Source organism: Oryctolagus cuniculus, chromosome X, assembly GCF_964237555.1.
Source record: "Oryctolagus cuniculus chromosome X, mOryCun1.1, whole genome shotgun sequence".
Lineage (NCBI taxonomy): Eukaryota > Metazoa > Chordata > Mammalia > Lagomorpha > Leporidae > Oryctolagus > Oryctolagus cuniculus.
In genome coordinates, this window is record NC_091453.1 from 43769566 (window position 1) to 43791799 (window position 22234).

Genomic DNA, 22234 nt, shown 5'->3' on the forward strand with positions numbered 1-22234 from the left:
AGATGCTGTTCTAATAAGCCTTTTACCTATATGAGGGTACTTCAAAAAGTCTGTGAAAAAATGTATATTATGAAAAAACTGTATATATTTCAAATTTTTACCCTAAAACACTTATTGTTTCATTCCATTTCTTCCTACAAGCCTTCTCTAAATTTTTATTTATTTATTTGAAACACTGAGAGAGACCTTTCAACCACTGATTCACTCTCCAAATTCCAACAGCAACCTGGGCTAGAACAAAGCTAGAAGCCTAGAACTCAATCAGAGTCTCCCACATGGGTGGCAGACTGGAGTCATCATCAGTTGTTGCCTCCCAGGATGTGCATTAGTAGGAAGTTGGAATCAGAAACAAAGCTGTGACTGAAATACAGGCATTCCAACCTGAGGTGCTGTGACTGAAATCCAGGCATTCCAACCTGAGGTGCGGGTGTCCCAAATGGCATCTTAACCGAGTGCCAATTGCATTTTTCCAATCTTTTTGACATGCCATTGTATTAGCTCTTTCAGTCTTCACAATATTATATAGTATCTATATATCTCTACAGTATTGTCTTTATTTTATAGATGAGGAAACTGAAGCAAAGTGAAGTTAATTAACTTGCCCAGGATCACATGGCTGGTAATTGCTGTAGTCTAGATGTAAACCTGGACAGTCTGGCTCTAGAACTTACGCTCGTAAACACTAAGCTATACTGATGCCACCAGGTGACATATGTCTCATCATTTAACTGCATCTGATATCCCCTGGATCACAGGAAAAAGAAACTGTTTCATTGCCCTAATGTGGGCTACAGTGGCCTACCTCTCAGATATAAGACACCTAGATCTGAAACCTTTGCCTTCTGTTGGAAAAAAGGCAGTTCCTAATTGTCTTGCTTCCCATGTTTCAGACAGTTCTCAGAGACCCACTTCTGCCAGCAAGCATTCTCAAGAAAAAGTCTGTCTTTGTGTCTTGTCACCCTGACTGCTACTTATTTATTTGCCTATCAACCACCATCCCAGCTACTCCATAGTCAATGCTTCAGCAGACACTGAACCCTGTCTATTCATTGTCTTGGTTATTGACATGACTAGATACTCTTGCATGTTCAAGCATGTTAGCTCTACCTAAGAGAGTCAGTTCCCCAAGGACAAAAAAAATCCTATGTAGTTCAATTATTCAGCACAGAGATCACCACCCCTCCAAAATCAGTTCAATTCAATAAGCACTTATTCTGACAGCTCAGGAGTACGGCAAGGTTCTCAGGAAGCTTATAGTCTAGTGGAGGAGATGATGATGCATATAATTTCAATGCATACATTAAGTGTCCCAAGTACAATCAGAAAATGAATAAAACTACTGACAATTACAGAATGAATCATAGAATTTCATGCTTGATAGGGAAAACCTCTTTTTTCCCTATCTCCCTAAGTAGGAATCCTCTCTCCAGTGTATGTGATGAGAGGAAGGAAAAGGAGGAATAAATAGTTGTATTTCCTTTTAGGTGCACACGGTGCTAGGCCTTTCAATATACTATATACTATTTTATTTCATTATCCCCAGAAGTACAAGAATAAGGATTTGTTATTGCTATTTTAAACAGTAAGAAAATACTACTCACAGTGTTTATATAATTTATCCATAGTCATACAGGTAGGATCTAGCAGCAGCAGGATTTGAACTGAGATCTGTATTCAAAGCCCATTCCTTTTGTCCACTATACCTGATAAGTTTTGTCCAGCAGATTGATGGAATATTTTCAGTAACAGGAAACATTCTGAAGTTTCTAACACCATTATCTTTTTTTTGAGCTGAAATTCATTATCTTATGGTTTCTGCCCATTTTTTAGAGTGCAACATTCTGGCTCATGCCAAAAAGTGAAGGGGGAAGGGGACAAAAATTCAAGTCCTTCTAAGCACTAGTCTTCCTAAGTGTTTGAAGACATCCATAATGAGTTCAAATCCTAATCCCTCCCTCTTCACACATGATCTAAAGATAAAAGTTACTGTTTTTTTCAAGCTCTGTCACTTGTGTCATGATTTTCAGTTTCCCTCCCCCGGCTGGTTTTTCTTCAGTTTGCCTACATCACTCAGAACACATATTCAGGTGAGAGTGACCAATGGGGAATGGAGTGGGACTGCTACTTCCTTTATTTTGAACACTGATCTCCCTATTAATGAACACTTAGGAAGAGTTACTGTGATCTCACATTAACCTACAATGGCAAATGATCAAATGTGCAGCTGAAGTCCCACATACCTTGAGACGCTCATGGCAAAGTGAAAAGAATAATGGACAAGGAGTTAAGACTTTTGGATATAAATTCAGCCTCTGATTTGTGGTAGCTATGTAACCTGAGACACGTCTCTTAAGTTATGTAAAGCTCAGACACCTATGACTTGGTTGCAGCTTAAAATAAAGCTTTAAAGCTTCAACTCTCTTTCCCAAAGTGTGCCAGGCATGGACCTGGTCTCAGGTGGTACCTGAGCAAAGGGTGATGGTCACTCTTAATGAATTTAGTTGCACATATTGTTTAGTGGGGTGGAATTTTAAGGAAGAAATCAGAAAAAGGATTAAGAGTTTGGCTCTGCCTGAAGACTTTTACCCTAACTATCTGTATGTTTAGCTCTTCACCTCCTCAAAAACAGTCCTTTTATCTAACATTGTACTGCCGTATCACTCTCTCCTCCCTTACAAGATTTTACCCCATAGCCCTCATCACTCCTTGCAATATTTTATAGAATGATTTGTGCATTGGTTTATTAGCTGCCTTTATAAAAAGATATGCTCCATGAAGGCAGAGACTGACTTGTTCATTGCTATATCTGCAGCACCTAAAACAGGGCTTGTTAGCACTTAATAAATACATTTTTAATGACTGACTAAATTAATGAGTGAATGAACTCCAAGGCATACCCTGTTGACCTAGGATGCTGAGGAAGTCTGTTATGGAAAGTATTGACTGCTGCAGCCTATGAATCCCAATCTTTGTCCCTCCTCACACCAAAGGACTTGGTTAGTGAGAATTCCTCCAAAAGGGACTAAAAGGTCCATATTACTAGCTCAGAATTTGAGATTTCTTTGGTCTTCTGTTCCCTGTTAGCATAGACATCACTGTAACCCACTCCCCAGAGGCCCTTCCCTCAGGAAATACTTCCCATACCGCTCCCCGGTGGCCAGCCACTGGATAATTATCTGAATAAATACCCAGGAACAGCAGTTTCCTCCTGTTCCTTTGCATAGATCTATTTCAAGACTATTTCGCATTTATTTGGGGCCTATTTCAGCTCTATTTCAAGTAAGCTAGTGGGCCAGCCCATCTGTCTCTACTCTGGGTAGAGAGAGGAATGGCTGAAAAGAGCAGCAAGGGTCTAAAAGTCTCTTCAGAGGATGTACAATGGTTTCTTGTCAGGCTCAGGATCTTTCCCAGGCAGCCAAAGCCAATCATTTGTAATTTCAAGACTGGATGGACAGTGACTGTTTCTCTCAGTATCAGGATCCAGTGTTTAGTTTTGGAGCCTAATCTCCTGGATGCTTCCACTCTTGGGCCTCATGATTCACTCAGCCATTTACACACTCTGGTCTCTGTGTCCAGGTTTATTTATTCACAGGCTTCATTTAAACTGTAAACTACTAGGTATTCAGGACACTAATTACTCAGCATCAAATTAAGTATGGAATTTTGCTTATTAGTTAAGCTGGGAAGTTTGTAAAAGGCTGTATTATGTGTCAGAGGGAATCTAAGGGATTGACTTTGGGGGACTCTATTTTAGGTAAAAGTCCAAAAATAATCACCTATGAGACTGAGTAAAAATGTTGAAAAGGCTAGACTCCATCACAGGTTGGTAAAGAAGGGAAGGGTGCAGGACACATAGATGGATGATGGCTTACTGAAATTCTTTGAGGCTAAAACTGTTGATGATCTCCATAGACTGATAAGGAAAAACTTCAAAGATATATTGGGTAAAAACTGCAAAATGCAGATTAGTACACATGATGTGTGAGCTATTGTGTGAAAATCATATCTTTGTATCCACTTATATCTGCATTACAAAAACATCTCGGGGGGTGGGAGTTTGGGCTAAGACACAGGTTAAGTTGTCCATGTCCCATATCTAAGTGCCTGGGTTTTATAAATGTCTCTAGCCCCTGACTTAAGCTTCCTGTCAATATATATCCTGGAGGCATCAGGTGATGGCTCAAGTTACTATATTCCTGCCACCCACATGAAGACCGAGACTGAATCCTTAATTCCTAGCTTTGGTCTGGCCCATCTCTGACCAGCAGCGGACATTTTGAGAGTGAAGCAGTAGAAGGAAAACCTCTGTGTGTTTCTCCTTCTCCTGTGTGCCTCTCTGCCTCACAAACAATTTTTTAAAACCCTCTGGAAAGAGTAAGAAAAAAAACCTATAGAGCTGGTGACCTCTGATGGATGGACAGAGAACATTCACTGCATATAATTTTTCTTTCTTTTATTATCTATTCAAAAATTAAATTAAAAATGTCAAATCTGTTTTGTGGACTTAATAATTCAGAGTCTCTCTCTCTCCCTCCTGCCACCATGCCTTCCATTAAGCAATCTAAGGAAAGCCTTAAAAGACTTAGAGGTGATATACTTTGATAGTTAAGAACATGGGCATTAGGGGCCAGTGCTGTGGCATCACGGGTGGGGCTGTCACCTGCAGTGCCAATATCCCATGTGGGTGAAAAAGAACACAGGTATTAAAGACAGCCTACTAAGGTTCAACCTTAGTCTCATCCATTGCTAATTGTGTGACCTTGAGTTATTTAATGTCCTTGAGCCTCATTTTTCTCATCTTTAAAATGGGAAAATGGCAGAATGCCCCCCCTAGTATTCAATTTGGCCCTCATTTGCAACAAGCCCCAGACTCTCAGTAACTAGTTTCCTCATCTGCAAAGCAGGGAGTTCCATATGGTTGATAATACATGTAAAGCACTCAGAACAATGCCCAGCACATAGAAATGTTCAGTGAATGCTAATAAATACTATTATTTAAAGATTTCAATACAATCTCTGTCCCCAACTTTAGACAAATCATATCCTCTATGAGCCTGATTCCTCATTATAAATAGAAGACACAAATAATACCTGCCAAAGAGATGATGGGATAATAGATTTGAAAGTGCTCTATAGAATGAAAATTTAGGTTAGGATGTGAAAAATCCTCAGTAGAAAAACTGTACTAAATGAAGACTCCACTTATTCAAGGCTCCCCATCCCCATTGCCAGCATTTCAAATGAGATGCAACTGGAGGTCTTTAAAGATCATGAGTCATTCGTGTTAACTGTTAAGTGTCAGGAAATGAGTCCCAGTTTCCACTTCCAAAAAACAGAGTGGCCAAAAGGGGTTGCACACCAGTAGTTGCCATTCCATCGTGAGATGCCATTTCCGTGTAACTATTCCTATTTCTAGGAGGTGCTGAGGATCCATACTGCCTCCACTCCCCTCAGCTGCTTCTCAGAAAGGAAAGGAAATGGCACCAGAACTGAAGGCTCACTTCCCCCAATCCACACATACACCCAGTTTACAAGGGAAAAAACTGTTTAAGCAGAAACACCAACTCTCCAGATGCTAGCAATCAGCCTTGGAGGTCTTACTTTATGACCTACAAAGCCCTTTTGTACCAGATACCTGGTTTGCTCCTCACAACAATCCGAGGAGGCTAGAAAGGGGTAGTGGGAAGAGATTCATCATCCTCATTCTATAGGAGGGTATCACTTATTATCTGAGAAGGAAAGTGACTTGATGCAGCTCCCACTGTTTATGCAGGAGTGGGAAGAACAAAGGATTAGGAGCCAGATCTAGTTCTGGGGACAGCACTGCACATTTGGGATTTTAAGAAACTGCCATACCAGGGTCAGGCCTAGAATTTGAATTTCCCATGCTTAAGCCAGAACTTTTGATATTTTACCACATTTATGATGGAGAAGGGAACAGAAAATAAGAACTTAGGAAAAATTAACCCCCCTAGAAATAACTAACATCACCTTACATTTAAATAGAACTTCACAGCTTCCTAAATACTGTGGCCATGTATTGCATATCAACCTCAAGGCAACCTTGGAAGAACTGCAGGAAACAGGAATTTAAAATTGTAACTTCCCACAGACATATTTCTTATCCCTCTTCCCTGCTGTATTTTTTTCTCTTTGGCAATTAAAATTAGCATAGTGTATATTTTATTTAATAATTTCTTAGCATGTATCTTCCCTACTAGAATATCTTTTCCAAGAAGAGAGAATTTTTGTGTATTTTGTTCTCCATTCAGTACCTAGAACATAGCCTGGTATATAGCATGTGCTCAAAAAATATTGCGGACTGAAGCATTGTGTGTGTGTGTGTGTGTGTGTGTGGACCCCCGGTGGGGGGTCGGGGGAGGAGGGCACGTGGTAGAGGAAGGGAGAAAGGCCTCATTTTACAAATGGGAAAACTGATATCCAGAAGAGTTACTTTTCTCAGGAAGGACTTCTGAAGCTTCTTATTTCAGCCCAATCTCAGCAATCTACCTAGTTGGTTAAGTGACATCTTTTACCCAGAACAAATGAAACATTTGCTACAAATACCTCTCCCCTCTAAGGGGCCAGCTCTAGGCTCAGTGGCTCCAGGTGGCCTGGGATACACTCATTTCATCAGGTCACTCACACATTCCAAAGACATTTTGATTGCCTGCAATGTATACAAAAGGCATTCTGCCAGGCCTCATTGACTTTACATACTCAAATACTCAAAAGGCTTCCCTGAGCTTTCATCCTCTTGGGAATGCATTGTGTTGAGTGGAAGGAACAAAACTAACTTTAATCTTCTCAGCAGGTGGCTTGAGGGTCACTCACTTTTTCATACTATACCTGGAAGTTTCCTCAACTGGAAGATTGTGCTTATCTTACATGATTGTTGGGAACATTAAATAAGATAGACATTCAAAACATTTAGAATTGTGCTTGTCACATAATAAATGCTGGCTTGCTAAATGTAAACTATTATTTTTAAGATTTACTGCATACACATTCTTATTACTGTTGTCCCTCACCTCTGGAATGCAGAAGGCCAGGCAAACATCCACTCCTGGCAAGCAGGGAGAGTAATTCCCAAGGAGCTATTAAGGAGTTGTACACCTGCTTCTTATCATGGATCTATTTGGAGGTAGCTGTGTGGAGGAAATCCTTCACTCTAGCAGCCTTAGTTTCCCCAGCTTTCAAGTAGGAAGAGCAATGAGCATTTTGCCTAGCAGTGAAGAGACCAGTTAGGATACCCATGTGCCAAGTATTTGGGTTCAATACTTGGTTCTGGCTCCTGACTCTAGCTTCCTGATAATGCACATCTGGGAGGCAGCAGTATAATTGGGTTCCTGCCACCCAAGTGGGCCAGCTCTTGCCACTGTGGACAGGACCAATGAACTAGTTGATGGGAGATCTCCGTCCCTCTCTTTAAAATCAATGTATTTTAAATTTTAAAGTAAGAAGAGTGTTGTTTTGAGGATTACATGAGTTCATTAATGTCACAGTTGTTTGAAAATGCAAAACATGGCTTATAATGGCTGAGCCTGGTACAGGTTAAATCCAGGAGCAAGGAACTCAATTCAGGTCTACCATGTCAGTGACAGAAACCACATCACTTGAACTACTGCCTCCCAAGGTATGCATTAGCTAGAGTGCTGGAGTCAAGAGCCAGAGCCAAGTATCGAACCCAAGTACTGTAATATGGGTCACAGGCATCTTAACTACTAAGCCAAACACCTGACCCTGCTGACTACATTTCTCCAGTGACCTCTCAATTGGGTCCCAATCTCCATTTTTGCCCTATTCAATCCATTATTCACACAGTCTACAAAAGTCACCTTCTCAAGTCGCAATGCAACCCCTATCATTTCGCTACTTCAAATATTTTCTATTATATTTAGAATAAATAGCATTTTCTATATGTCTAGTACTGCCAAGAACACCACTTAATTCACTTAAGCCTCACAATAACACTATAGATAGTACCAATAGTATCTTGAACAGTATCAATATTATCCCCAGTTTTTCAAGGGCATAACTAAGGTAACAGAAAGATCTGGTAACTTGCTCAAATCACAGTTAAGACATGACAATCAGAATTTGAACACAATCTGGTTCTAGAGCCTGGGCTACTGATCACTGAAACACACCTGTATTTGAATCCTGTGTGAGCTAGTCCCTGCTTAATTCTCTGTTCTCCATTCATGGCACTCACCTCCGTCTCCTTATGTTCCTGTCACACCGGTCTTCTTTCTATCTCTCCAATGTATCAAGCTGTTTCATCCTGAAGGCCTCTGTATGTGTTATTCCTGCTGCCTCTACTCAATTCTCCACAAACCTGTCTCTTTAATTTTTTTATTGTAATCCAAATGTGTCAGGATTATTTCCAAAGTCTCTACATAAGTGATCCAGCTTAAATGTCACTTCCTGATATGGCACATAGGCCCTTTCAAAAGACATCTTCTCAGGGCAACAGGAAGTCTTACAGACAGCTAAATACACTGCTTTGTTTTACTTAGCAACTTAATCACTTGCAGAACTAGTCCTGTTGTAACACACACACACACACATACATGTGCACATATACACGCACAAAACAAAAACAGCATGATATAATTTTTTTTTCAAAGCAATCACATCCTAAGAAGCAGCCCTTCTGGGACCAGTATTGTGGCACAGAGGGTTAAGCTGCCACCTGCTAGACCAGCATCCCATATGAACACTGGTTGAAGTCCCTGCTGCTCCACTTCTGATCCAGCTCCCTGCTAATGCACCTGGGAAAGAAGTGGAAAATGGCCCAAGTATTTGGGTCCCTGCCGCCCATGTGGGAGACCCAGAGGGTGTTCAGGGCTCCTGGCTTTAGCCTGGCACAGACCTGTTGCAGTCATTTGGGGAGTGAACCAGCGATTGAAGATCTCTCTCTCTCTCTCTTTCTCTCTCTGTAACTCTTTCAAATAAATAAGTAAATCTTAAAAAAATGAAGCTTTTCTCATCTTGTAGTGGGGTAGTTTGGAGGCCTTTCCCAGTCTCTCCTTGAGCAGAGAATCTAAGTGGCCTTAGGCTGGGGCAAGATGAATTGTTTCTTGTGAATTAAATTCCTTGGCACTCGAAGAGGAAAGTTAGGTCTGGCCTTCTGATATGTGAATTCAGGGCAACAGGAAAGGTCCCTCTGGCCTGTCAGGAATAATAACCCCCCAACATGGGTTCACAGGAGCTCATAGCACACAGACCTTTACCATGTATGTCTACTACATCATGGTATTCTCATAGCTGACTAGGAAGGTATGTGAGGGCATTTGATGGTTAATTTTAACATATCAATTTAACTGGCCCACAGGATACTCAGGTATTTGGTCAAACATTATTCTAGGTGTATCCGTAAGGATGTTTCTGGATGCAATTAATATATGAATTATTAGACTAAATAAAGCCCTTGCCACTGGTATGCCTTATCCAATCAATTGAGGGCCTGAACAGAACAAAAAGAATGAAAGGTAGACTGCTTGAGCCAGGATATCCTCTTTTCTGGTCTGAGACTTGGAGTGAAACATTGATTGTTCTTGGGTCCGCTGCAGGCTGTCAGGCTGGAACTTAAAACAATAGCTTTCTTATTTCTCAGGACTTCACATGAACTCAAATATTGGCTTTCCTGGGTATTCAGCTTGCATTTATCAGGTTGTGGCCTCCCTAATCCCATGAGTTTATCTCATAATAAATGCCTACCTTTCTTCTTTCCTTCCTTCCTTCCTTCCTTCCTTCCTTCCTTCCTTCCTTCCTTCCTTCCTTCTTTCCTTCCTCTCTCTCTCTCTCTTTCTTTCCATCCTTCCATCCATCCAGCTACCCAGGCTTTTTTGTTTCTCTGAAGAACACTTACTAATACAGGCTATTATCCTCATTTTACAGGCTCCTGAAGGTCAGAAAAGTTTAGTGATTTGGCCAAGGACACATAGATACAACTGCTGGTGGAAGCAGGCCTCAAACTTAGGTCAATCTGGCTTATAATTTTTTTTTCCTATGAAATTTACCCAACATGGGGCAGGCATTTGGCTCAGTGGAAAAGTCACTGCTTGGGATTCCTGCAACCCACATCAGAGTGTCTGGATTGAACACCAGGTTCTGCTTCTGATCTAGCTTCCTGTTAATGCACACTTCAGGAGGCTGCAGCTGATGGCTCAAGCACTTGGGTACCTGCCACCCACATGGCAAACCCTACTGAGTTCTGGACTCCTGGCTTCAGCCTGGCCCAGCTCTGCCTCTTTTCAGTATTTGGGGAGTGGACCAGCAGATGGAAGAGCCCTCTCTCTCTCTCTCTCTCTCTTCCTCTCCCTCTCCCTCTTCCTCTCTCCCTTTAAGATAAAATGTAAATTAAAAGAAATGTACACAGCAGACACTCAATGAGTATTTGAGGTCCTCTATTGTAATAACTGTGTAACTTGTACCAGCTGTCAAATGTAATCCCTCCCCTCCTCCCATTCCCCCCATCTCTGTCACCAAAGGAATCATCTGCCATTTGCTTTCATCATGCCACTGTCCTTCCTACTAGGCAAAGCTTCTGAGCCTGGCATTTGAAAACACTGTTTTTGTTTAAAAAAAAGTAAAAATGTTTATTTCCATCTCTTTGAAAGGCACAGTGGATGTGGGGGGGTAGGGAGAGAGAGGGAGGGAGAGAGAGAGACAGACAGGGAGAGAGGGAGAGAGGGGGAGAGGGGGAGAGGGGGGGAGAGAGAGAGAGCAACTCCTATCAGGTCTCCCCCATGGGTGTCAGGGACCCAAGTATTTGGGCCATCTTCTGCTTTCCCAAGTGTGTTAGCAGGGAGCTGGAATTATATTAGAGGCACCAGAACTGAAACCAGCCCTCTGATATGAGATGCAGATGTCCCAAATGGAAGTGTAACCTCTTGTGCCATAATACCTGCCCCCAAAAAGCCCTTTTTGATCTGGTCCCAGCATACCTTGCCAGAAATACTGACTCCAGTAACACAAGAGCACTCACATGATATTTCTAGAACATATTATTTCTTTCATGCCTTGATTCTTTGTCTTACGTTGTACTTTCTGCTTGGAACACTCATGCCTCACCTACCACGCCTACTTAGCACCCAAAGCCAATTCTGCCATCTGAAAGGCTTAGAAGCACAGTTTAAATATTACCTGCTCTTGGAAGCCCTGCCCAGTCCTCTGAACCCCTGTCCCACCACGTTCTTGCTTCCTTGTACTCTCACATCATACTTTTGATATCTCCTATATCATTAAACTCAGGCTGGCTTTATTTCTCCCCTACTTAACCATGAGCTCCTTGAAGGCATAACCACATCTTGCTTTTACTCTCCCATACCTCAGCATACTATAATACCTTAGAGATGATAGCTGCTTAAAAAACATCCATTTTCTTAAAATGATCTGTTAAAACTCATTGGAGCATTGTGGCCTGTGATTGAAAACAACCTAATTGGTCATCAATAGGGAACGCAATAAAAACTTATGTAGTGGGGCCGGTGATGTGGCATAGCGGGTAAAGCTACCTCCTGCAGTGCAAGCATTCCATATGGCAGTCCTGGCTGCTCAACTTCTGATGCAGCCCCTTGCTAATGCGTCTGAGAAAGCAGCAGAAGATGGTCCAAGGGCTTGGGCCTCTGCACCCATGTGGGAGACCTGGAAGAAGCTCCTGGTTCCTGGCTTCAGATTGGCCCAGCTCCCGCCATTGCAGTTATCTGAGGAGTGAACCAGTAGATGAAAGATCTCTCTCTCTCTCTCTCTCTCTCTCTCTCTCTCTCTGCCTCTACCTCTCTGTAACTCTGCCTTTCAAATAAATAAATAAATCTTTAAAAAAATTATGTGGCCAGACAAAAGGAGGTATCTCTGCATTCACTAATAGAGAAAAATCTCCAAGACATATTGTTGATTAAAAAAAAAAAGCCAAGTGTAGAACTGTAAGAATACGCCACTATCTGCGTGAAGAAAAGAAAATGTGTGTGTGTGTGCACATGTGTGCTTGTAAAGATAGACTATCCCTACATGAACATATAAGAGTCTGATGACAATGGATGCCTGTGGGACAAAGGACTGGATGACAGGACCAAGAGAAGTAAGGAGATTTACTATTCACCACACTACATCCTTTACTCTTTGAATTTGAAGTTTGTACCCTGTGCATGCATTAACCTATTCAGGATAATTACATAATTTTTGTCATGCATATATTACAAGGGAGTGGGAACATATTGAGTTGTTATTAACTATTGACATAAATTTCTTTCTCAGATTATCTTGAAAGGACCCTGAGGAATGTAACATGATTAGTCAGTGTCCCTATGCAGATGAAGCTGCGTTTCTGAGCAGACTAGGATGGGCTGTGACTCTGAAAGAAATGTAAAAATAATAACAACAAAATTTCATAGCTTCTCCTCTGTTCCAGGCACTGATCAAGATGCTTTACATGTATTCAACTCACTCATTCCTTACAACTACACTACGAAATAGGTATGCACTTCTTACTATCTTCCCAGCTTTAAGGATAAAGGCACTGAGGAGTCAAGTGGGACACACAAGACCACACAGTTAATTGGCCAGAGGGATTGCAGGGAATCTTTGGTCAAGAGTATAATACTCCTAATCATTGTATTATGTTACTGACAACAGGCAGAGGAGTGTAAGCTAGTATTCTGTACCTGCTATATTGTCAACACCAAGGAGTTCGTGATGAAAAAATACATCGGATGGATGAATGGATGGACAGATGTATGAAGCGGTTTGTGCAAGAGTGAGTGAATCAGTGGGTAGATGGGAGTTAAATAGGAGAATGGGGAGTACTTGAACCAGTACATGGTGGGTGGGTTGTAGAAAGCATAATAAGCCTTGGCAGTTAGAGATCTGAACTTGAAATCTGATGTTGCCCTTTATTTAACACTGAGCAAGATGCTTAAACTTTATAAAGCTAGATTTAAGATTTGCAATCTAGACTAGAAGGCAAAGGACAACTTTTGATTTTGTTGCCTATTGCACCCACAATTGTTACAAGAATATTTAATGCTCAACGGGACATGATTAGTGAATATCTACTGCATGAACTTATAAACTAACAAACGAAAAAATTTAGACATTAAAACCCTTTATGGGGGTGGGCATTTGACACAGTAGTTAAGACACAATTTGGGGGCCAGCACCGTGGCGCACTAGGTTAATCCTCCACCTGTGGCACCAACATTCCATATGGGTGCCAGTTCTAGTCCTGGCTACTCCTCTTCCAATCCAGCTCTCTGCTATGGCCTGGAAAGGCAGTAGAAGATGGCCCAAGTGCTTGGGCCCCTGCACCCGCATGGGAGACCAGGAGGAAGCTCCTGGCTTCAGATCGGCACAGCTCCAGCCATTGTGGCAATTTGGGGAGTGAACCCATGGAAAGAAGGCCTCTCTCTCTGTCTCTCTCTCTCACTGTCTGTAACTCTACCTGTCAAATAAAAAATTTTTTAAAAATCTTTAAAAAAAGACACAATTTGGACATTCCCATTCCATACCAGTTGCCTGGGTTCAATTCCTGACTCTGCTTTCAATTTCAATGGCCTGCTAATGCAGTAGATGATGGCTCAATGGTTTGAGTCCCTGCCACCCGTGTAGGAGACTTGGATTGAGCTGCCATGTCCTGGTTTCAGGCTGGCCCATTCCCAGCTTTTGTAGGTATCTGGGAAGTGACCAGCGAATGGAAGCACGATCTCTCTGTCTCTCCGTGTGTGTGTGTGTGTGTGTGTGTGTGTGTGTGTATCTGTGTGTCTATGTGTCTCTGTCTTTCAAATGAAAATAAATAAATAATTTTTTAAAAAAAATTTAGGGACTAATGTGAGGATTAATTGCAATAATATTTAGTATAACTGGCACATAACAAGTGAGCCTCCCTTCTGTTGGCCACACTAAACTTATCTCACTGGAGAAGACAACAGGGAATTTCAATTTGCGAATTCTTTTTCCAGTTATTTAATAGCTGTGTAGTCTTGGGTAAAGCACTTTCCTTCTCTGAGTCTCAGTGTTCACAATGAGTATATTCAATCATTTTGGAGAAGGGGGTGGCAGGAAGAATGCAGGATGAGCAAAACCCTTTTTCCAAAATCTTAAGCATGAGCTCAACATAGAAAGCAAAAGCTCAGGTGCTCTGGATAAATCAGAGGTAAGAGACCCATCCTTCTGCCTGCCCCTCTACCCGACATCCCCAAGGCACTGTCATGATAATCCTAAGGGCTCTAAGGCAGGAGTGTGCGTTTTTTTTTTTTTTATTCCTGTAAAAGGCCAAAGAGCAAATATTTTAGGCTTTATGGGCCATATGGTCTCTGTCAAAACTAATCAATTCTGCCTTTGTATCACAAAAGCATCCACAGACAACAAGTAGGTGAATGGGCATGGCTGTGTTCCAAAAAACTCTTAATGAATCTTGAAATTTGAATTTCATACAATTTCATATGCTTGTATCACCAAATATTATCCTTGTTTTAATTTTTTTCTAATCATTAAAAATATAAAAACCGTTCTTAGCTAGGGGCTGAATTTGGCCATCATACTATAGTTTCCTCACTCTAAATCTAAACAGTTGGACTATGTTATCCCAAGGTCATTCAACTTGGGCCCCATAGCTGAGGCAGCACAGAAGCAACATGAACACATCAAAATAATGACGACAATAATAACAGTAATAATATAAAAATCCTAGAGCACTGCAACAAAAAATCTGGAAAAAAGATAATAGAATAAACAGGTCAGCTCTAGGTTAGAAGATCTCAAATAGGAGAAGGCTCAAGTTCTGCTCTGACCTCTCATTTCCCCAGGCTGCACAGCCATTTTAAATGCTAGGTAATTCGTTCACTTTCAGAACTTTAACTGTAACCGGTGCCTCTCGATCACCCCCTGGGCTCAAAATCTAGATCACCTACTATTTGCAATGGGAGACTGTCCAAGCATCTCAGACTCATAAGGGCTAAGTCTGTATTAGTCATCTCCTTTCTCCACGCTTTCCCCAAATGCTGCTCCATTTTGCATTCCTTATCTCAGTGAAGAATATCACCACCCACTGTGTCTCATGGGAAGACTCACCAAGGAGTTAGGTATTTGGCACAACAGATACATGGCTTAGGATGCCCAAATCCCATATTGGAGGGCCTGGGTTAGTCTCCACTCCATTTCCAATCCAGCTTCTTGTTAATGAGCACTCTGGGAGTCAGGAAGAGGTGGCTCAAGCTCTCCAGGTCCCTGCCATTGACATGAGATGTCTGCAAGGCTCCTGTCTTGGGCCTGACTAATGTGCGCCTTGGGAGGCATCAGGCAACGGCTCAAATAGTTGAGTCTCTGGCACCCATGTGGGAGATTTGGATTAAGTTCCTGGTTCCCAGATCCATCTTCAGCCCCAGCCTTAATAGGTACTTAGATGGGAGTTGTCCCCCCTCTTCCTCTCAAATAAATGAAATAAATATAATTTAAAAAATTACTAAAGGAGCCAGTGCTGTGGTGTAGTGGGTAAAGCCGCTGCCTGCAGTGTGGGCATCCCATATGGGTGCCGGTTTGAGACCAGATGCTCTTCTTCAGATCCAGCTCTCTGCTATGGCCTGGGAAGACAGTAGAAGATGGTCCAAGTGCTTGGGCCCCTGCACCCATGTGGGAGACCTGGAAGAAGTTCCTGGCTTCTGGCTTTGGATCGGCCCAGCTCCTGCCATTGCGGCCATTTGCAGAGTGAATCAGTGGGTGGAGGATCTCTCTTACTCTCTCTCTCTCTCTCTCTCTCTCTCTCCCCCTGCCTCAGCCTCTCTGTAACTCTACTTTTCAAATAAAAAATATTTCTAAAGAAAGATGCAATTGGAGCAAAAGCAAAATAACTTTCCAAAAAATTTAGCTAAAAGTCAATGGATTTTTTATTATCACTATGTACCAGCAATTTTAAACAATGGCAGTACTGCAATACTCCTATCTGAGAGAATCTTCAGTTGGTCAAAGTTCAAAACAATTGTGGTTACTGTTGCTCCCCCTCTTCGTGGAGGAACGACACTAAGCCCTGCCTAGGCTTCATATCCGAGTCACGGCACCATTATGTCGCTCCCCCTCTTCGTGGAGGAGCAACACTGAACCCTGCGCTGTTCTTTTCGTCTGCTCGGCCCTCCCCGGGTTTGCTGCTGGTTCTTCCCGGGTTGGCTACTGTCCCTTCCACCTCCGTGGAAGGGCGGTTCCCCCTGGCCACTTTCCCCACTTCCGCAGGGGTGCGGCACACCGCCGGCCGGCTCTCTCGGGGGCTGCACAGGTGTTCCCCTTAGATGTTCCCCTTAGATGTTCCCTGGTGCATGCCGTCTCTCTCCTCCTTTATAGTCCTCCTCTGCCAATCCCAACTCAGCTGCCCACACGCCGAGCACGCTGCTCTCCTCCAATCAGGAGCAAGTCCTACAGTGTATTGGCTGAACTGGAGGCAGCTGTGTAGAAACCGTTTTCTCCTCTCCCAGCGCCATATTGTGGGAGAGCAGATGCATAGAATAAGTCTTAATTCCAGTAACAGTCTAGTCCGGGTTGCTCCCCACAGTTACTACTGAATTTTAATAATATATATAAAGTTTCAAATTAGTCTTTTTATTACTTATTCTTTAATCAACATTGTATTCTACATAAAAGTTGACTTAAAGAACTCTGAGTTATACACAGACTTAACCACATGTGCTCTTTCAACTCTATAACTGTGTATAGATTCAAAATGATTTAAGGTAGCTTTGAGTACTATTTGTATCTGTAACCCCTCTGATACTACATGTTGCAGCATTTAAAAAGTAAATTTAAAATAAACAATAATAGCATAGTGATCACAAAGATAAAGAAATAGAATGAAACAATTGTATCACTCAATATGATCAATGAATAGAGGGCTTTTTTTTTATGTGTGTGCTTAAAATCTAAAACAGTGAATAGGGCCAGCATTGTGGCACAGTGGGCTAAGCCACTGCTTGAGATTCTGGTTTCCAATACTGGAGTGCTGGTTCAAAGCCTGGTTGTTCCATTTCTGATCTAGCTCCTGCCAATGCACCTGAAAGATGGTACTGGGAGACCTGGATGGAGTCCAGGCTCCTGGCTTTGGCCTGGTCCAATCTGAGCTGTTACAGTCATTTGGGTAGTGAACCAGCAGATAGAAGCGCTCTCTCTCTGTTGTTTCCTCTCTCTGTCACTATACCTTTTCAAATAAATAAATAAATAAATAAATCTTTTTAAAAAATCTATAACTGGCCGGCACCGCAGCTCACTTGGCTAATCCTCTGCCTGCGGCGCCAGCACCCCAGGTTCTAGTTCCAGTCGCGGCGCTGGATTCTGTCCTGATTGCTCCTCTTCCAGTCCAGCTCTCTGCTGTGGCCCGGGAAGGCAGTGGAGGATGACCCAAGTGCTTGGGTCCTTTACCCGCATGGGAGATCAGGAGGAAGCGCCTGGCTCCTGGCTTCGGATGGGCACAGTGCGCCAGCTGTGGCGTCCATCTGGGGGGTGAACCAACGGAAAGAAGACCTTTCTCTCTGTCTCTCTTTCTCTCACTGTCTAACTCTGCCTGTCAAATAAAAAAGAAAAAATCTAAAACTGTCAAGCAATGCAAACCAAAAGTCTAATATTTCTATTCAATGAGCAAACAACTTTTAATTCATATGTGAATAAGCTTCTGAATTTGAATACATTTGAAATTCGCACATTTATTGTTTTTTCATTGTTAATTATTTGAAAATTAAGGAACCAATCAAGAAAATAATTGATGGTACTGTTCCTTAAAGAAAATAGTATCATAATAGAGAACATTAAAACATGATCCATTATAGAAATCATATATGCTAGTGTATTACATCTCCAAGGTACAAATAATATAATTAATATTTTCCAGAATTCTACAAACCAGCTAATTAAATGGTAGTCCACATAAAACCAACCCTCCACTAGCCCTACTAGTGTCCAGGAGCCCAAAGCAGATCATTCAGTCATTGACTTAGATATGAAATATTCTTGCATGTGTGCACTCACTTCATCTGTGTGCTTTCTATCCCCACTCTCAGCCACTTGAGTGTCCAGGGAGATGATCAGAAAGGAAGAAGAAACAAACCATCTACAAATAGTTCTGAGCGCATCTCTTTCATATAGATCATTTCCACAATTATCACCCTAGTTCAAGCCACCATCACTCCTAATCTGTGCTACTGTAAGAGTCTCCTCATAGCTCTTGACCATGCGCCATTACAATCTACTCTGCTAATAGGTCATACTAGGTCCTCACTTGTTTAAAACCTTCCAGTGGCTTCCCATCTTATTCAGGTTAAATGCCCTATAAAACTGGCCTCCTGCTTTCTCACTAACCTCATCTCCAATTCTTCTACTTACTGATTCCTTATCTCTAGGACATAGGACTGTTTGCTGTTCCTTAAACCAATTATGTTCTTTCTGCATGTTCCTTATGCCTAAAATCCCTATTCCCTTAAACATACACATGAAGGTTGTTCCTTCATTTCCTTCAAATCTCTGCTCCAATGCCCCTTAACCAGATAGGCTTTGATCAATCTGTCTAATACACTGTCCCACTCCCCACATCTCTGTTCTTTTACCAGGTTTGATTTTCTTAGCACTTAGCACCTCCTGACATGTTACATGGTCATTTATGTGGCTGTTTGGTGAACAGTCCCCCAACACCTGAAGTGTATGTTCCATAAGAATGAGAAATTTGTTTTTGTTCACTAGTGTCTCCGCTGTCCCTAGATCAGTGCCAACTCACAGCATATACTCAGTATTTTTGTTGAATAAATTAATGACCACAGAGTGCCTATAAAACATTTTCTATCCATTTCATATATTAGAATTCTGAAGATGAAAGAGGTTTGACAAATGCTAAAGTTTCAGAACTGAGAAGTATAAAAGATAAGCCCCTCCAACTCAGACTTGTGACTACGAGAACAGCATTCTTTGTTTGCCCTCTAGGAACACTGTGTACCCCAGCATAAATGGACACTGCAGGAAGAAGCTATGAATAAATACACTGAACAATTTACCATCCAAAGTGAACTCACAATTTGACACCACCTACCTACCGACAGATTTTATTCTGTAAAATCTCAAACAATGTGTTATGTATAACACTTGAAACAAGTTATAATATTCAAATATTCTCAAAAGAACTCTTACTGCTATAAAAGTACACTCTGAATTTCAGGTGCCTTGCAAAGGAAAAACCAAGAAGCAAAGTCCTTTTCACTAGCCACATTATAAAATGGTGGCTACATAGACACTCCCTGTTTTGTTCATAATGAGCCACTAGTTATCTTTTATCCAACATTTACTTCTAGGAATCTTACTGTCTTAGGCCTGGAAGTAACTCTGTTGATTATTAATGGCCTCATTTAAAGATGAGAAATCTGAAGCCCAAAGCATTCTCATCAAACAGCAGAGCAAGGCTAAGGCTAGAAGTTTCCTCTCTCTTAGGCTAGAAAAGAGTTTACTATTCTTAGTTTTTGAATTCTATCATATAAATGGCTACATAAATGATTTCAATTTGCAATATTCTGTGTCTTGTCTCCCTAAAAATATTGTGAAATTTTTTTCATTGATTGATCTTTAATTACATAGTTCCTATAAGATATCTGCTACTCTCTTCTGTTTCACACACAATTGGCAAAACTTCAAATTTCTCAATTAATTTAATCAGTTATGAGTGGGTAGCTTTGAGCCCCTATACTATAGTTATTTGGAAGATGAGGCAAGTCTCACTTAGGTTCAGCTGCCAGAAATGCCAGGACTGGCACTGATTTCACGGCATTAGTTTATATTGAAGAAAGTCCTTTCCCAAGATCATGACTTTGTTCCTTCTGTCTCTTTCAGCACCATTTGAACAGATGACTCTGAAGCAGTGAAGAAGGACAATGACAGAGAGTCAGAAGACTCTGATTTGCCTCCAAGGAGTTTGTGGCCCCAGGCAAATTTTCCCACTCTCTGTGGCTTACCTTTCCTGGTTGGATGACAAAGACTCTAAGGTCTTTACCTGTTCTGACCTTTTCTGGCCCTACAAATATTTGATATAGCCACAGTGGGATCCCATGGGAGGAGGGAGGTCTGGGAAAAAGGGTTTCTTGAAGACAAGGCATATAGGCACGTAAACTATACACCTTTAAGAATCAGTGAAACAGACACCCTGAGGAAATCCTGAGGAACGGAAGAGGACAGCTCCTCTGAATACAGTCTCAGCCCATTCCAGATTCCTTCCTCCCTTCCAGAATGGGAGCACACACACACAAAAAAATAGGAGTTAAATACCAATTTTTGCCCGTTTCAGGCTACCTTCCTTAAGCTGTGGTTGTAGGTGGCAGTGCAGAAGTATGGGCTGGCAATGCCATGCCATCAGTGCCCGCTGACCCATGCCAACTGACCTCCAAGACTCTCTTGCCTACGCCTCCAAGTTGAGGACAAAGTCGTGGTGGCCTCCCATTCCCCAGAGCACCTGACTAGGCTTGAAGTACCCCTGGCTGAGTCAGAGAGGCATCAGGATTCAGCCACCACTTCCTCTCTGCAAAGGGAAGTCATTCCAAGGTCTCCAGGTAGAGCAGGAAGCACCATGGCATAAAATAAACTGTTGGAAGATGATACTAAACACACACACACATTCACACACACACATACACGCACAAAGCACACACTCCTTTGGAGGTTAGGAGGAGCTCTGCTAGCTGAATGTGGCCCAGATCTATTTCCAGGATGGGGGTTTCTGCAGCTGTCTTTCCTGGACCAAGCCCCAAGTGTGAACAGGGCGACCCCAGCCCAGGCAAAGGAGGGTTGCAAAGCTCCCCCAGGCAGCCTCCCCCATAGTGGCTCCCTGGCCCTCATGCCAGGAGTAAGGGGTACACACACAGGTAGTTGGGGGGGGGGCTATGCAGCTCTCCCATAAGACCCCCTCCACAATTTCAGGCTTTGTGACCATTCCCTCCCCCACCCTTCCAATCCTGTGTCAGCTCTCCTGCCTCATTCCAGTTTCACTGTTCCCAGAGAGCCCCTCTGCCAGTCTGCTTGCCCCTCTGGCCACCCAGGTGACCCCTAGGCTACTCGTAGGTGCTTGATATATCCCACATCGCCATCCTACCCCAATCTCAGAGGGCGGCAGAAATGCGAAGGGGGATGGGAGGGGGCTTTCCTGGGCAGGCAGGGGAGCGGGGGCTCCTAAAATGGCCACAGCAAGCTCACTGGTGTCTCAAGGACGGCGGCGAGGGCGGTGGGCAGAAGCAAGGGGGCTCGCTGCTTTGTGGCTGGCTGGAGACACTGGAGGTGGGGCCGGGGGACTGAGGCTCAAGCAGGGGAAGCCAGGGCTACGTGCACTCACCATTCCCGATCCGCCCCTTATCCACTGCATGGTGCCCCCGAAGTCCGGCTTCTCTGAGGCCCGGTGGCTGGCGCGGGTTGTCGCGGGCTGGCTAGGAGGGCTGGGATGGAGCGAATGAGCCCCAGCGCCCCCTTCGCCTCCCCTCCTCCACCGCCCTATAGCCCAATCCCCTCCGCCCCGGACCTCGCCTTCAGTCAGGTTGTTCCATGCCAGCCAGCAGCCTCTGCCTCTCCGCCCTGCTGCTCCCGGAGGTGGGGGGGGGGGGGGGTGTTTGGCCAGGAAAGGAGCTCGAGGGGGCGGGGAGGGTCCCAATGGGCTGCGTTTGTCCCCCACTAAGGCTTGATAACTGGGGGTTGAGGTGCAGGGAGAGGATGGCGGGGAATAACCTCCGCCTGGGAGAAGCAGCTGCCACCTCTCCCTGCTTCCCCGCTGCACTGGAGTTAGATGCTGTTTATTGTGGGGCTTCCCAATTCTGTCGAGTCAGCGGAAAGTCCTCTCCAAAGTTGCAAGAGGTGTTGGGCCAATCTTTGGAATAATAAGATCCTGCCCCGGTGGAGCCTTGCCAGCGCTCATGCTTCCCTGCCCCCATCCCTCCTTCTGCATACTCCCTGGGGTCTCCTGTTTTCTTTTGGGGCTTTCATCTGCATTACTTTCACTTCTCAGAACAATCCTATGAAGGCAGGAAAAGGTATCTCTATTTTACATATAAATAAATGGAGATTTGGAAGACAGAAAGGATCTAAAAAAAAAAAAAAAAAAGATGAAGCCTGGACTTCACCCTCTGTAGCTTTCCAAGCTTCTTTCTGCTTACTTGAGCTCTCTCTCTCTCTCTCTCTCTCTCTCTCTCCCTATCTCTCTCCATACACACACCCACACTCCAGGTTTCTCCCTAAATACCCT

General features: G+C 43.0%; 1 protein-coding gene across 6 annotated transcripts in view; it reads right to left on the reverse strand.

Annotated features, from left to right (window-relative positions):
• The window catches only part of ARHGEF9 (Cdc42 guanine nucleotide exchange factor 9), a 407702-nt gene that overhangs the window by 152981 nt on the left and 232487 nt on the right, over nt 1–22234 (reverse strand). The window contains exon 1 of one of the 6 annotated variants that reach the window (XM_008272703.4): nt 21335–21487. The exons of the other annotated variants lie outside the window; for them this stretch is intronic. Within the exon in view, the coding sequence (XP_008270925.1) occupies nt 21335–21364 (30 nt within the window). The 5' untranslated portion in view covers nt 21365–21487. Of the gene's footprint in view, nt 1–21334; nt 21488–22234 lie in introns of those variants that run through there. 6 annotated transcript variants of the gene reach the window in all.